The following is a 12,971-nucleotide window of genomic DNA, read 5'->3' on the forward strand; positions in this document are numbered from 1 at the left end:
CCCAGACGGGCAAGGCAAAGGGAGGGGGGGCTATCGCGGCATTTCGCATCCCTTGCTACCTCTACTCTTCCTCCACCCTTTCATCGTCCTTGTTTCGATCAATACGGATACCCTCTTTGCACCTCCTCAATAGGTCTTGCTACCCCCACAGACACAAAAGTGTAAAACGGTTTGAAGAGTGGAAGGTGCTGATACCCATACAGAGAGAGGCGCTGGGATTCTCGTCGCTCCTATACCGGTAAAGCCTCCGTGGATCGGATCTTCCTTTCATCACCGAGAGATTCTTCTCTTCCTCCTCCTTCGCAAGGTTGCTACACTTTCTTGTTCGGCTGCTCCAACCTTGCTCGGTACTCTGGAAAGCGTCAGTGATACTCTCCTTTACTTCCATCGACCTACGTTGCCTGGGCTTGTGCATCGCAGCCAAGCTCCTTATAGCCGCCGAACCCATATATTGTAGACGTACATCATGGCAGAACCTCTGACACCCTTTGGAGATGCCTTGGCGGGAGCACTGGGAGGTGAGTGGCTACCTAGCAGGGACACGGTGGCATGATCTTCCATCCGCAGCCCTCTGACTTTCGAGCCTTCCCCTGCCCTCCCCTCTCTGACCTCGCAGCGGTGTACGCTTCTACCCTTACATACCCCATGGACACTGTCAAGACGCGCATCCAAGCTGGTACCGTCTGGAAGGACCACGTGGTTCGCAAGGACGGTCCTGACGGTAAATCCGTCACTGTGCGGAAGAATGTCGGTCTCCTCGATGGCATGCTCGTCATTGCTCGCAGTCGCGAGGGAATCTCTGGACTGTACAAGGGTCTAGGTGCAAATATTGTCAATGCCTTCAGTATGCAATTCGCCTACTTTTATTGGTATTCCTTTATTAGGAACTTCTACCTTGCTAGACTTATGAAGCGAAATGGAGCCACAAAGGCTCCTGTCATCGGTACGGCCATGGAGCTCGCTCTGGGCGCACTAGCGGGAGCTGTTGCACAACTCTTTACGATTCCCGTGGCAGTCATTGCTACTCGTCAGCAATTGTCTTCTAAAGCTCCTCCTACAGGGAGCGTCTCATCAGACGAAGGCAAAGGGTACGGCAAGACGACCATTAGCGGTCGGCCAGCAGGCGCAGAGCGAGATGAGAAGAAGGACCTCACGGCCCCATTGAAGGTGGCCGCCTCTGCTGTGTCTAGCAAGTTGGGAGAGGACGACTCCTTTGTAGGCGTCGCAAGAGAGATCCTAAGGGAGGACGGCGTGACGGGTCTCTGGCGTGGGTTGCGCCCCTCGCTAGTCCTAACGGTGAACCCTGCCATCACCTATGGCGTCTTTGAGCGAGTGAAATCTCTCCTCCTAGCCGCCTCGCCAGAAGGGACCAAACTCACACCCTGGCGCTCCTTTCTAGTCGGAGCCCTCTCCAAGACGCTAGCAACCGTAGTCACGTTTCCCTATATCCTAAGCAAGATTCGACTTCAAGCCAAAAATACACCTTACAAGGGAGCAATTGATGTTCTTCGTAAGATTGCTGCAGAAAAGGGAATTACAGGATGGTATCAAGGAATGCAGGCACAGATTATCAAGGCGGTCATTACACAGGCAGTCTTGTTTGTTGCTAGAGACTATTTCACGGGTGTAGTCAGGGCGATGATGAATAGGCGGAATTTGGCACAGGTGCTACCTCAGGCAGCAGCGGCTGTAGTTGTGGGACCGACAAAGTAAGATGGTCAGAGGGTAGAGGAGGGGCGGAGGGGAAATCTCCCATACGTAATGTCCTATTGCTCGCTAGTCTCGTTGTGCTTTGTCAATTTCAGAATGGATAGACGCCCTAGATTGAGCTTTTACATTGGACTGACATTGACATGCTACTTTTGCTAGGTAGGTAGACGAGCCAAAAGTCAGACGTCTTTGATATTTGCACATTGGTTACCATGGATGCAAGGAGAATGGAATGCGTAGACATACACAAGAGGGAAAAGTCCGCCTCTTTTCCCGTCCTTCCTCCCTCCCTCCCACGTCCCCACCCCTTGCGCTCTGCTCCCACTCTCAATACCCTTCTTTAACCCTAAGTGCCTCTCCCTTTGTCCCTCCCGTCAGCACCTTTTTGAAAGCAGCCATCATCTCACCCTTCAATTCCGGCCTCTCCTGTAACCTCCTCTTGAATCGAGCAATCACCTCGGCGATACTCTTCACCTGTCCACCTCTAACAAGAGAGATTAGCTCTCCTTCAAGAGAGGAAGGAGAAGGGGGGATACCTGGAAGAGAGGTACTTGTGGAAGAGGGAGAGGAGGAAGAGGTGTGGGGTGGTGAGGAAGGGCGGGAGGGGGAGGGGGACGTCTTGAGTCGCTTGGCCGAGGGGTCCTTGTTAGAGGATCCAGAACCGGCATTGGGAGCGCTTAGGTTTGCACTTGGACCTTGGAAGGAAGAGGTGTGCGACTGCGTGGGCGAAGCGGGCCTCTTGAGGCTGCCACTTGTGGCGGAAGAGGTAGAGCCAGAAGGAGCAACGTTGCTGGCGTCTGCACCTGCAAGGGGTGAGCTCTGGCGCGGAAGGTGGCTACTGCCGTCAAATCCTCTAGAAGGGCTCGGAGAGCGAGAACCATGAGGGGAGCCTCCCCTACTCCTTGCTCCGCCACCACTCGAAGATCCTCCACTACCGCTTGGAATGTTTGTGGTCGCCCTCTTGGCCACATCGGCATGGCCTGAACCAGCTCGATGGAGATGCCCTGAGCTGTTGCCCCTCGGGAGTGGCTTGTTCTTGTTCTTGGAAGGACTATTCGTCTTGGACTGCTGAAGGGTTGAAGGGACCGGAGTTGTGCCTCTGGAGTTCTTGCCCGAAGGAGCAGTCGAGGACATGCCTGTACCGCCACCACCAGTCGAGGGTGTCGCAGTGGATGTTCCAGCTGCAGTACCCTTGCCCAACCTTGCGGCCTCCTTCTCCTCACGTTCCTTCTCCTCTCTTGCCAACCTCATCGCTTCCTCTGGATTGGCCATGGCGACTTCTTCCTCCTCCTCCTCGTCATCCGACACGTACGGATTGTACTCTTCGTCCGACTCATACTCTTCGCCCATGCCGCCCTCGCGCTTAGCCAGGGCTTTCATGATCTTCTTCATCTGCTTTCCAGAACCAGTGAGCTGGTCATCTTCCCTCCGACCGCCTCCGCTGGAAGCCTCTCCCCACATGTTGCCCTGGGGTGCGTCAATCTCTCCGCCGCCTTCCCCGACCATGCCGTCATCTTCATCGTCTTCGCCCCCAAAGCCCGCCTTGGCCATCTCTCGTTTGAGACGCTCCTCCATCTCACGAGCTTCATTGTCCTCCACGAGCTCTGCTTCTCCGCCCATTCGCTCCTCATCATCGGCAAAGTCTTCCTGGTAGTCGAGCTCGTCAAAGGTACCGCCTTCGTCATCTCCTCTGCGATGCGAGTATTCATCGTCATCGTCATCGCCTCGGCGACGCCCGCGTGAAGCGCCACCGCTGACGGCTACAAGACCTCGAGGGCGAGAGGGGCCTGATCCAAGCGAGAGACCTCTGAGCTGTGGCCAGGAGTCATCATCGAGGTCTTCCTCCTTCTTGATCCTGACACCCCCTGAGCTCCCGCCACTGCCACTGTCAGAGCTGTTTCGGCCTGCTCCAAAGACTCCCGGCAAGCCTACCCCACCCACGCCCATGCCACTTGCAGAGGAGCCTGAGCCAGGACGTGAGAGAGGATAGGAGCCGGGCAAGCCGCCATTTGTGTTGCGGGTAACAAATTTGCCAGGCGCCAGCTCGCGAGACTTTTGCTGGCGGGCATACTACGAGATCAAGATAGAGGGTAGAGTTGGTGATGTCAGCATCGAAGGGGAAATGACTTGCGCCATCTTTCACTATCAGACTCACCTCCTTCTCTCGCTCCTCGTCGCCCAGATTGTCCATGAAGCGACTTTTCTGCATAAAGCGGTATGTCCTGCGTATGGGCACAACCTTGAAGCCTCCCTGATTCCTCTCATCAAAGACAAACAGCACCTGAGCAGACGAGGACGCATCAGAGGAGAGCGACGCATCGTCTCCCTCAAGCTTCCCGACCCAGGGTGCATGCTGAATGACCTTGGAGTCTACAGGCTTTACGTCTTCTTCGCCGTCTCCAGTCTTGACAGTCGAATCGTCGGGTACGCCCACGCCGCCCTCTTCGAGGTGCTTTGCAAGTGCAAAGATGCTGTCCTTTCTTCCCACCCTGCTAGACTCCCAGTAATTTCCCGTCTCGTAGTCTTCTAGGACCCAGGGCAGCGTTTCGTCATTGTGGATACGTCTGGCCGTGGCAGAAGCCTTGTGGATCTGTCGGACTCTCTTCTGTCCCTTGCCTCTATGAGCATAGGACCGACTGGAGGCGGCGGCCGAGGGCGCTACCAAAGACGAGTCGTACTGGGCCGAAGGAGTCTTCTCCACTGGCTTGAGCTTCTCCACCTGTTTTCGATGCTCGGTCAGATCCTCTCCGGCTACAGGCCACTTGAGTACATTGCCGTTGCTCAGTCTGATTGGCTTGCCATAACGGTCCACGACTGGGTCGCCTGCCTTTGCGGCGGGTGCCTTGATTCTTGGCGGGTGCTTGCGGTTGAGCTTGAGCGGAGGCACAAATTGAGCCTGATCGGTGGGATCGGTGCGATTGTGGTGGGCGAAGCGAATGAGATGATGCAGCCAGGGTGATTGGGAGGAGGTGGACAGGAGAGGGATGTCACGGTAGGTGGTTGGGGGAGGAGGTGAGGGCGAGCGCTGCTTCTTGACCGGGTTGCGGGCGGCAGGAGCAGTGGTGCCCGGCTCGGTCTTTACGGTACGAGGTGGAGCAGCAGCAGCGGCGCCGCTCTTGATCTGCTGCGACATGGTATGCTCCCTATGACTTGAGGAGCAGCAGCCAATGTGAGGAGCGGAAGGTACGAGGTGTGGGATGTATGCTGTTGCCGATGGATGTGCGTCTGTGGCCCGCGCGGATGTTCCTGTCTGCGTGTCTCCACCTGCCTTTGGCTGCAAAAAGTGGGAAAGGGGGCCAGTCCGCTCAACGAGAAATGATTACAAGGGACACAGAGTAGAGCAGACATTCTTCATTAGCCCCAACCATCACCATCACCACCACCACCACCACCACCCCTCACCATGTCCTTCCTCGCAACCTCCAGTCGTCTCGCTCTCGGTCGCTCAGCCACACGTGCAGCCTCGCAGCGTCTGGCCCTCCTACCCAAGCTCGCAGCCTCGGCCACTGCCACCCAACTACCCCGATTCAGTGCCACCCCTTCCTCTTCCCACCCTTTCACCACCTCCCTCACCCGCCTCGGCTCAGGAACAACAGACGTAGAGCTTGCCTCTCGTCTAGCCCAAGAACTCACCTACGAGCAAGAGACCCAAGCTTCCTCTGCCTCTTCCTCTTCAGACGCAGGCGAACCCGATTTTCTGCGAGACTTCAAATCCACGGGGATTTGGAGTATCCAGGATATTGCTGGGTCCGATGAGATTGCACTAGAGCGAGACTTTGGAAACGAGAGGATCAAGGTGCTGTTCAGCATTGGAGATATTGACACCAATGACCCAAGCGAATTTGAGGATGCTGAGGAGGGTGAGGCAGCGCAAGAGGAGGGCAAGGAGGACGATGAGTCTCCTGCTTTCCCCGTGAGATGTGCCATTTCCATCACAAAGGTGAGCAGACAATGAAGCACCTCGCACCAACAGTCCTAGCAGTCACCTACGGTGGAAGAAGCTGACCCTCTCCTTACCTCCCTCTTGCCCACCTTGTGACTTGCTAGGCCAACAAGGGCGCCCTCACCATCGACGCCCAAGCCGACTCTGGCGTATTCCGCATCGAGAACATCTCCTTTTACAAGGACTCCAAGCTAGCCACTGAGCTCACCGCCGAAGCAGATTGGAAACGACGTGGACTCTACATTGGACCTCAATTTCCCACATTGGACGATAGTCTTCAGGCACAGTTTGAGACTTATCTCGAGGAGAGGGGAATTGGAGAGCATTTGGCACTCTTTGTGCCGCTCTTTGCAGAGTACAAGGAGCAGAAGGGTGAGTGGAGCTGAACGGCGAGGGTGTAAATGGGTGAGAGTGTTTGCTGACCGTTGCCTTTGCACTCCTTTGTCCATCTCTTAGAGTACTGCCACTGGCTGGGCAATGTCAGGGACTTTGTCGAGGCTTGAAGATGCAGCTTTGCAAGAGAGCGGGAGAAAGTAGGCTGCAGTCACAGGGGGAGAGGACGACAAACGGTCGAGAAGGGACGGATACCATTCATCACTTGTAATACAACAAAAAGGAGTCCCACGACAGTGACTGCTCAGAACGACGACGCCCAATAAACACACTGCTCTACTATACCTATCCATCGTCCAGTCAAGTGTTCTTGAGCGCCTGAGATATCCTCACGGCAGCGTCGGGTGTCGAGCCGGATCGAGCGAATAGACCACTCCATTGTTCGAGACCTTTACGAGGTGCTTTGCGCGTTCCAGTGCCATTAGACACTTGTTCACTTTCACCTGAGGCAACTCTGGCGGCTTGACAATATCGGCCATCCTGGCTCCGTGTGGACCGGCTGCTATGAGCGCCATGAGCACTGCCAAAGCTAGACGGCGGGCGGCCTGTTGGAGGGCGAGGGAGGAGCGCACAAGGTACGTCGAGGCGTCGGTGATCAGTCGAGCTGCCTCCCCGACTCGTTCTTCTCTCCCAGATCGACTCACGGGATCGTTGCTTCTGTACTCTAGCGGCAAAGTCTCAATGATCTCCTCTGCATACTTTTCCCTCTTCTTCTTCTGCGCCAAGGTAATCTTCGGCTTCACAGCCCCTCCAGCAGCAGCAGCGCCTGTCGCTCCAGCTCCAGCTCCAGTCTTACCAGTCGTACCCGCCCCAACGCTTGTCGTACCCTTCTTCATTGCGCTCTTCAATACCGGCGTTGAGTTCTTCTTTGGAGTAGTGGTGCGCGAACGTCCTGGTGGGGCGGTAGCGGCCTCAAAGCTGATTTCATCTTGTGTGACGTACGTCTGATCTGCTGGGTTGTTGTACCCTGTCCCAGAGCCGGAGGCCAGGGCAGTGTTATGAGCGGGACTGTAGGGAGATGTTGTGGGTAGGAGGGCTTGGTCGCGTATGAAGGCGGCTGTGAGGGGTGGAGTGGATGGTGCATGTGAGGAGCAGAGTGTCAATACCGCCTTTATTCCTCCCACCACACCATGCCAGGCCAGCTCTCCCACTCACCCTCTCTCTCCTTTGCATTCTCAAAATTCTCCTCCTGGGGCGCCTCTGCCCACTCAATACAATACGCCGCTACCTTCAATCCATACACAAACCCTCCAAACCCTTCATTAAACACATTCAATGCCTCATAAATCTCTGCCAACTCGGCCAAATTGGAGGAGAGGATGGAAGTTTCGTCGGCTAGATTTCCCAAGGGTCCTTCGAGGAAGGAGAGGGGAGTGCTGGATGAGGAACTCGAGTTGGGCCCACCACGGGAGGAGGAGAGGGCGGAGATGGAGCCGCGGGAGATGCGACGGAGGGGAGTGGTGGGACGGGCGGTACTGGCCATCTTGGAGGTGTGAGCGGAAGCGATGACAGGGAGCTCCAGTGGATGATGGGTAGGGGAAGGGGAGACAGTCAGTCCACTTGGGTGTTGGGAGGATGAGGCGGACAGGCGACGGGAGTGCAGGTATGGAATATGCGCCGCCCTGTTGCTTTCCACGACTCGATGGCCCAAGCTCTGCTGCTGCCGCCGCCGCCTCCGACGCGTTGCGCCGCGCGTTGTGTTATTTCCAGCCGACGGGTGATATACTACGCACACGCTCACTCGCAAGGACAAGAAAGAGGATGATCAAGACGAGATCTACGAATGAAAAGAGAAGGGGAGAGAAGACAATGGATGCATAATTATACAAGGTTGCGCTGGTTGCCAAGAAGATTCGTGAAGATTTGAAGACAGACTTATTGAAGTGAAGTGCCTGAAAGACTTGAAGGTAGGGTATATGAATGGACGGAAGAAAGCTGAGCTGAAATTGTGGTGATGCTTCTCGACAGACTCGTGGGTATGCCGAAGATCATTTTGGAGGAGCCAGGCATCGTCCTTGAGATGCCGAGCTGTGCTGCGAAACGTGTGGCTCGTGATTTGTAGCTGCCACAGCCAGCAGGAAGGCGCCGTGGGGAAAGAGGTAACACACGTCTACCCCTCATCGCTCCTCACTCTGAGGAATGCGTGCCCCAGACACTCCTCTGCAGTCCAACGACGCGTCAAGTCAACGTGTAGACAGACTCGGCAGAGGTCTAGAGCCTCCTCGACCTCATCGAAGTACGCGTCTGGGTCTGGGTCGTCAGAGGGCGGATTCATGATGGAAGGATTGAGGTGCTTGATGAAGTCCGTGATACGCCAGCCATCAGGATTGTCCAGCGGGACAGTGCAGTTGAAGGTACGGTCTACAAGAAGAACTCAAGGTCAGTCTGGCTGCGCCTGAAGACTCCTACGGGTACAAGTTCGACACTGGCAGCTTACTCACTGTGAAGCAGAGCCGCCCTGGCAATCTTTGCCTTGCCAAAGATGATCATTAGCTCAAGCAGAGCCTCCATGTCACTATTGGCATTGAAGACCGGGAAACGTCGCGTCAGAAAAGCCAAGAGAATGATACCGGCTGACCAGACGTCCACAGCGGGCGTCTGATCTTGGCACTTGAGCAGCACCTCAGGAGCTCGGAAGCCTCTTGTGCCAGCTCGATTGGCTCGAACGCCAGACCTGATGATGTGATGCGAATTGGAGTCAGCATACCAGCACGTTCCCACTGTCAGCCTTCCCACATTATGACTCACCTCTTGTCATGCTCCTTGTACCCGAGAGGCCCAGCTTTCTGAGGCGGAGGGCCCATCATGGCCTTCTTCGCATGCCTCGAAGCATTCATCGTGTCGGGGTGCAAGTCGCCTCCAGGTGCAGTGTGAGTCGAATTGACTGAAGTGTTGATGACGATAGATCCTCGAGGGGCATCAGCAGTCGGGCAAGTGTGGTGGCACTTGCCCTTCCAGTCTTGGGCCTCGAAGCGCTCAGCTAGACCAAAGTCACAAAGGACACCCTGCTGAGTCTCTGGGTTGAAGAGGAAGTTGGCTGGCTTGACGTCCCGATGCATGACATTGGCAGCATGGGTTGCGCTCAGTGCATTGAACAGACAGCGAAAGTAATTGCGCAGAGAGCCTAGTGAGATGTCGCGGTAGTAGTGCTAGGTGGTGGAGAAGGAGAGCCAGGAGGAGTTAGCATGGAGTCTGCTGTGGACATTGTCACCATCCGTGCTTACCCTGAAGTCCTGGTGACGCGAGTACGGCATGACAGCGATGATCTGGTCCTCTCTTCTGAAGGCCGTGATCAAGTACGCAATATTGGGAGCGTGTCTGAACAGCAAGCAAGCAGGTTGGGGTGTGGAGTCGAGAACAGGTCAGGTACCATAGTGGAGCCCCTCCTTTCTCCGCAAGACTGTCACTTACCGAAGCTCTTCCATGACCTCCAGCTCGTTGTAGATGCGTTCTGGAGAGCTTGTGACATAGATGCGCTTGAGAGCAACATAGACTCTCTTGCGCGGGCGAGGTTGGCCATCATTGTCCCAAGGGGGATGGGGGAGAGTGTGGGTCCAGATGAAGTTGTCATAGAGGTCATGGTAGCGATCTTCTGCCTTGAAGACAGAGGAGAAAGTGCCTGAAGAGCCAAAGGAAAGTCGAGGGTCAGCGGCTCAGCACAGAAGGGGACAGGCTCTGTTTGGGCCACTGTCAGGCTCACCTTCGCCAATCTTGTCTACGATGGAGTATTCCTCGAGCTCTGGGATGGCAGTCTGCATCGCAAGTATGTCTTTGGCTACCACGCGCTTGTCCTGTAGAATGCGATGAGACGGAGCGCAATGGCCCAAGCCTAGGAGGTCAGTGGACGGACATGAGTGTTGATCAGTGTCTGGCTCCTGACTTACCTCTGAGTTTCTATCGTCCCCGTACGAGCTCTGCCTGCCACTCTCCTCATCGTTGCCGAAGTCGTGGAAGAACTCATCGGCTGTATCTCCAGCCTGATCTTGTCCGTTGTAGTCGACGACAACCACCTCGCGTTTCACAGCCTCGACTTCCGAGTCGCCTCCCTCGTCTACCACCCTCATCCCAGTGTGCTCGCCGTCTAGAAGGGACTGGTTTTCCTGTTGAGAATCGACTTCGTCGTCTTCGTCGTCCTCCTCATCATCGTCCTCCTCATCATCACCGTCTTGAGAGGAGGCAGAGACTTGGCTGTCCGAGCTGAGGGAGGCGTCATCACTTTCCATCTGACTGGCCGCGGGTGGGAAAGGAGAAGGTGTACGGGAGGCTGGTAGCGACGTTGGGAAGGGCGAGGCAGCCAGGGTACCTCCGGGTGAGGGAGCGGGGCTCATCTTTGAAGCTGTGAGATGAGCGGGTGAGACAGGGGTAGGAGGGAATAGAGGAAGGAGCGATGAAGGGCGCGATGAAGGCGAGGAATCTAAGGGAGTGTGTTAGCCTTGCATCACTTGGTGGGAAGGGCAAGGAGGGGCAGGGCAGGGCGGGAGCTATGAAGACGTGGTAGGGTCAGGGTAGGGGGATGAGACGCAAACAGAGGGAGATGTGGTGGGAGTGGGAGGTGCAAAGTCAAGGTGAACTCAGCACACGAATGCCCTTTGATACGAGGCAGAGCTAGGAAGACTTGCAATTCCTGACCTGACTTGTCGAGCAACACACCACCGCCGCCTCGCCTCGCCTCGAAGCGCGTCGCCACTTTGAATTGACCGACGTACGACGGCAATCTCCGCTTCCGCTTCCCACTTCCGCCGCCCCTGGCAGCAACGGCAGCAGCACCACCACCATCAGTACCTCAACCCCGATGATCCCCCTTCTCTGCAGCGGACAGGAACCACTTGCCTTCACCTTCTCGAGATCTTGCCTTCCACCCTCCGCCCACGCCTTCGATCAATGTCCTGACTCTGTCCCTAGCTGCCACCTCAGAGCCAACTTTGCGAGTAGAGACGATGCCCCAGTTTTTAGTGCTGGGAATTCGCAACGCTTCCTTTTCCACCAGCCAGCCACACAGAAGGTGGAGGTGTGACACGTACGACAGGTACGCGACATTGCGAGATCCCCCTGGTGTCTTTGCGCTACTCGCGCACGCGGCTGAGGGCCCACTTGGGCTTGCGCTTGCTTTGGCCTTGCGAGGCACTGGGGCGTCCACGGGTGGACCAAGACCTAGCTCCAACATCTGTGACTTCAGCAGAGATCGTTGCTCCTCGCTTGGCGTAGCTTCGCCACTGTCGAACACTGGCAAATCTAGCAGCTCGGCCACCTCCTCCCTTGTCACGCTATACTTTGCCTTGTTGAACCTCACGCCTTCAACTGACCACGCACAGCATGGGATGTTGAGCATCCCCGCACAGCTGGGAAGGGCAGCGGACAGCAGAGGCAGGATGGGCGTTAGCTCATCAGCGTGATTGCCAATCAAAAAGCAATGTGGAGGGAACAGCGACAAGTCGTTGCCCGATGCGTCTTGAGGTGCTTCGAGCAGGTCTTGAATGAAGCGAATTGCATCCAGTGTCTGCACTCGCAAGTCGGCGCATCGAGTGCTGACCTGCCCTTCTATTGTCGATGCTCCGGTCTGAAAGAGCTCCCACGATTTCCGAGGTCGAAGATCGAAGCCGTGTCCTTCATAGCCCTCATTGTTGAGCAGCCACACAAGCAGCCCATTCCCACAGCCTACATCGACGAAGCCGCCCGGTGGTCTTGACCACGACTGGCTATCCGTAAGCCAGGGTCTCTCCTTGAGCCCTACGGTAACTTCTTCCTCGCCCGCGGCGCCGCCAAACTTGATTCTCCATAGGCACATGAGCCAAGCAGCCAACGCCAAATCCTCGTGTACGTGTTTCTCCGGATCAGTGCCTTCGCGCCATTCCTTGACCAGGTAGCCAGCCCAGCGGTGCTTCAAGTTAAGGTACACGTCTTGGTACATCTCTTTTGGAACCAGTCGATCTTGCGGAACTCGAGTGACATAAGAATGTGAGACTCCCCATGTATGCGTATGAATGGTTTTGAGAAGAGTAGTGCAGATGCGTCGGATCGTCGGAGATAGCTGGGCCGAGCCGAAAGGGAGAGCCGAGATGCTCAGAATGTTTGCGGCCGCAGAAGAGTCGTCCGGTATTCCACCCGTGTGCGATGAATCGCTGAGGTACGCAAATGCCAGAGCCTTGACTGCAGGATGGTAGAATGGCACCTGCTCAGGATCCGTCATCGCTGAGTGACGGCTGAGCCATTCTTTTGTACCAGCCACAGTGGACAGGTCGAATGGTCGAGCCACGGAGCATTGCAGTGGTGTGTAGACGACGAGTCTGGAAAATCCAGCAGCATCACTGCTCTGGAAGAAGCTGCAGAGCTGATCCAGATGCGAGTCTATGCCAGGGCGACGCGGGAGGAGACGTCTTACGAACTGCCTGTGAAGCGTCCACTGCAGCTGCCCTTCTTGAGCTCCGAGAGAAGCGTGACCCTCTTCGCTCTCCTTGACCTCGTCTAGCAAAATGTCTGCCCTGAGGATATTGGACGAATTGCGTTCGGGATGTCGTACCAGCTCCAGCATGACGGTGGACCATGATTCGACATCGGCGACGGCCTTGCACTGGATCACGTGCTCCCACTGCTGTCCTTCCCCTTGCTGATTGGTGGCCCACAGTCCATCGCTGGGCAATTTCAGCGACTTAGCTGCTCCTGTAGACTTTGTCTGTTCATGTTGTGCGGCGCCCAGCGTATGTTCAAAGGGCGGTCTTGGCGGGATTGCATTGAGTACAGGTGGAGCGGTGTGTATGGGTATGTCCGAGTACCATGATGCCATGCCTGTCCAGTGGCGCACGAGGTGACTTGGCTGCGTTGCCTCTTTCTTCCTTTTCTCCGTTCGGCACTCGCCGCTACGCAGAAGCCGCCGCGTTGTGGCGGCCGGGTGAGAGCAACTCCACTTGACACGTCCACTCCGCCCGGG

General features: G+C 56.1%; 6 protein-coding genes across 6 annotated transcripts; 2 read left to right on the forward strand and 4 right to left on the reverse strand.

The window, feature by feature from the left end:
• Nucleotides 1-25: 25 nt before the first annotated feature.
• BCV69DRAFT_285091 (mitochondrial carrier) lies at nucleotides 26-1,736 on the forward strand. The gene is made up of 2 exons (XM_025493272.1): nucleotides 26-518; nucleotides 617-1,736. The coding sequence occupies exons 1-2, from the start codon at nucleotides 467-469 to the stop codon at nucleotides 1,711-1,713; spliced, it is 1,149 nt and encodes a 382-aa protein (XP_025345623.1). The 5' UTR covers nucleotides 26-466; the 3' UTR covers nucleotides 1,714-1,736.
• A 97-nt stretch (nucleotides 1,737-1,833) lies between these two features.
• On the reverse strand, nucleotides 1,834-4,908 carry BCV69DRAFT_285092 (hypothetical protein). The gene is made up of 2 exons (XM_025493273.1): nucleotides 3,866-4,908; nucleotides 1,834-3,780 (listed from the first exon to the last, which is right to left on the reverse strand). The coding sequence occupies exons 1-2, from the start codon at nucleotides 4,841-4,843 to the stop codon at nucleotides 2,038-2,040; spliced, it is 2,721 nt and encodes a 906-aa protein (XP_025345624.1). The 5' UTR covers nucleotides 4,844-4,908; the 3' UTR covers nucleotides 1,834-2,037.
• Nucleotides 4,909-5,113: 205 nt separating this feature from the next.
• Nucleotides 5,114-6,156, forward strand: BCV69DRAFT_252638 (mitochondrial glyco protein; the record flags this gene model as incomplete). The annotated part of the gene is made up of 3 exons (XM_025490478.1): nucleotides 5,114-5,650; nucleotides 5,758-6,025; nucleotides 6,110-6,156. The coding sequence occupies 3 exons, from the start codon at nucleotides 5,114-5,116 to the stop codon at nucleotides 6,154-6,156; spliced, it is 852 nt and encodes a 283-aa protein (XP_025345625.1).
• A 219-nt stretch (nucleotides 6,157-6,375) lies between these two features.
• On the reverse strand, nucleotides 6,376-7,642 carry BCV69DRAFT_314661 (hypothetical protein; the record flags this gene model as incomplete). The annotated part of the gene is made up of 3 exons (XM_025495139.1): nucleotides 7,202-7,642; nucleotides 6,691-7,103; nucleotides 6,376-6,591 (listed from the first exon to the last, which is right to left on the reverse strand). Exons 1-3 carry the CDS (start codon nucleotides 7,527-7,529, stop codon nucleotides 6,376-6,378), a joined length of 957 nt encoding a protein of 318 aa, XP_025345626.1. The 5' UTR covers nucleotides 7,530-7,642.
• A 514-nt stretch (nucleotides 7,643-8,156) lies between these two features.
• On the reverse strand, nucleotides 8,157-9,804 carry BCV69DRAFT_252667 (kinase-like protein; the record flags this gene model as incomplete). Its single annotated transcript, XM_025490479.1, has 6 exons — nucleotides 8,157-8,407; nucleotides 8,488-8,720; nucleotides 8,795-9,195; nucleotides 9,271-9,364; nucleotides 9,458-9,665; nucleotides 9,747-9,804. The coding sequence occupies 6 exons, from the start codon at nucleotides 9,802-9,804 to the stop codon at nucleotides 8,157-8,159; spliced, it is 1,245 nt and encodes a 414-aa protein (XP_025345627.1).
• Nucleotides 9,805-10,829: 1,025 nt separating this feature from the next.
• BCV69DRAFT_252681 (DUF1613-domain-containing protein) lies at nucleotides 10,830-12,827 on the reverse strand (the record flags this gene model as incomplete). The annotated part of the gene is made up of 2 exons (XM_025490481.1): nucleotides 10,830-11,234; nucleotides 11,271-12,827. 2 exons carry the CDS (start codon nucleotides 12,825-12,827, stop codon nucleotides 10,830-10,832), a joined length of 1,962 nt encoding a protein of 653 aa, XP_025345628.1.
• Nucleotides 12,828-12,971: the final 144 nt, after the last annotated feature.

The sequence above is a fragment of the Pseudomicrostroma glucosiphilum genome (assembly GCF_003144135.1).
Source record: "Pseudomicrostroma glucosiphilum strain MCA 4718 unplaced genomic scaffold BCV69scaffold_16, whole genome shotgun sequence".
Lineage (NCBI taxonomy): Eukaryota > Fungi > Basidiomycota > Exobasidiomycetes > Microstromatales > Microstromataceae > Microstroma > Microstroma glucosiphilum.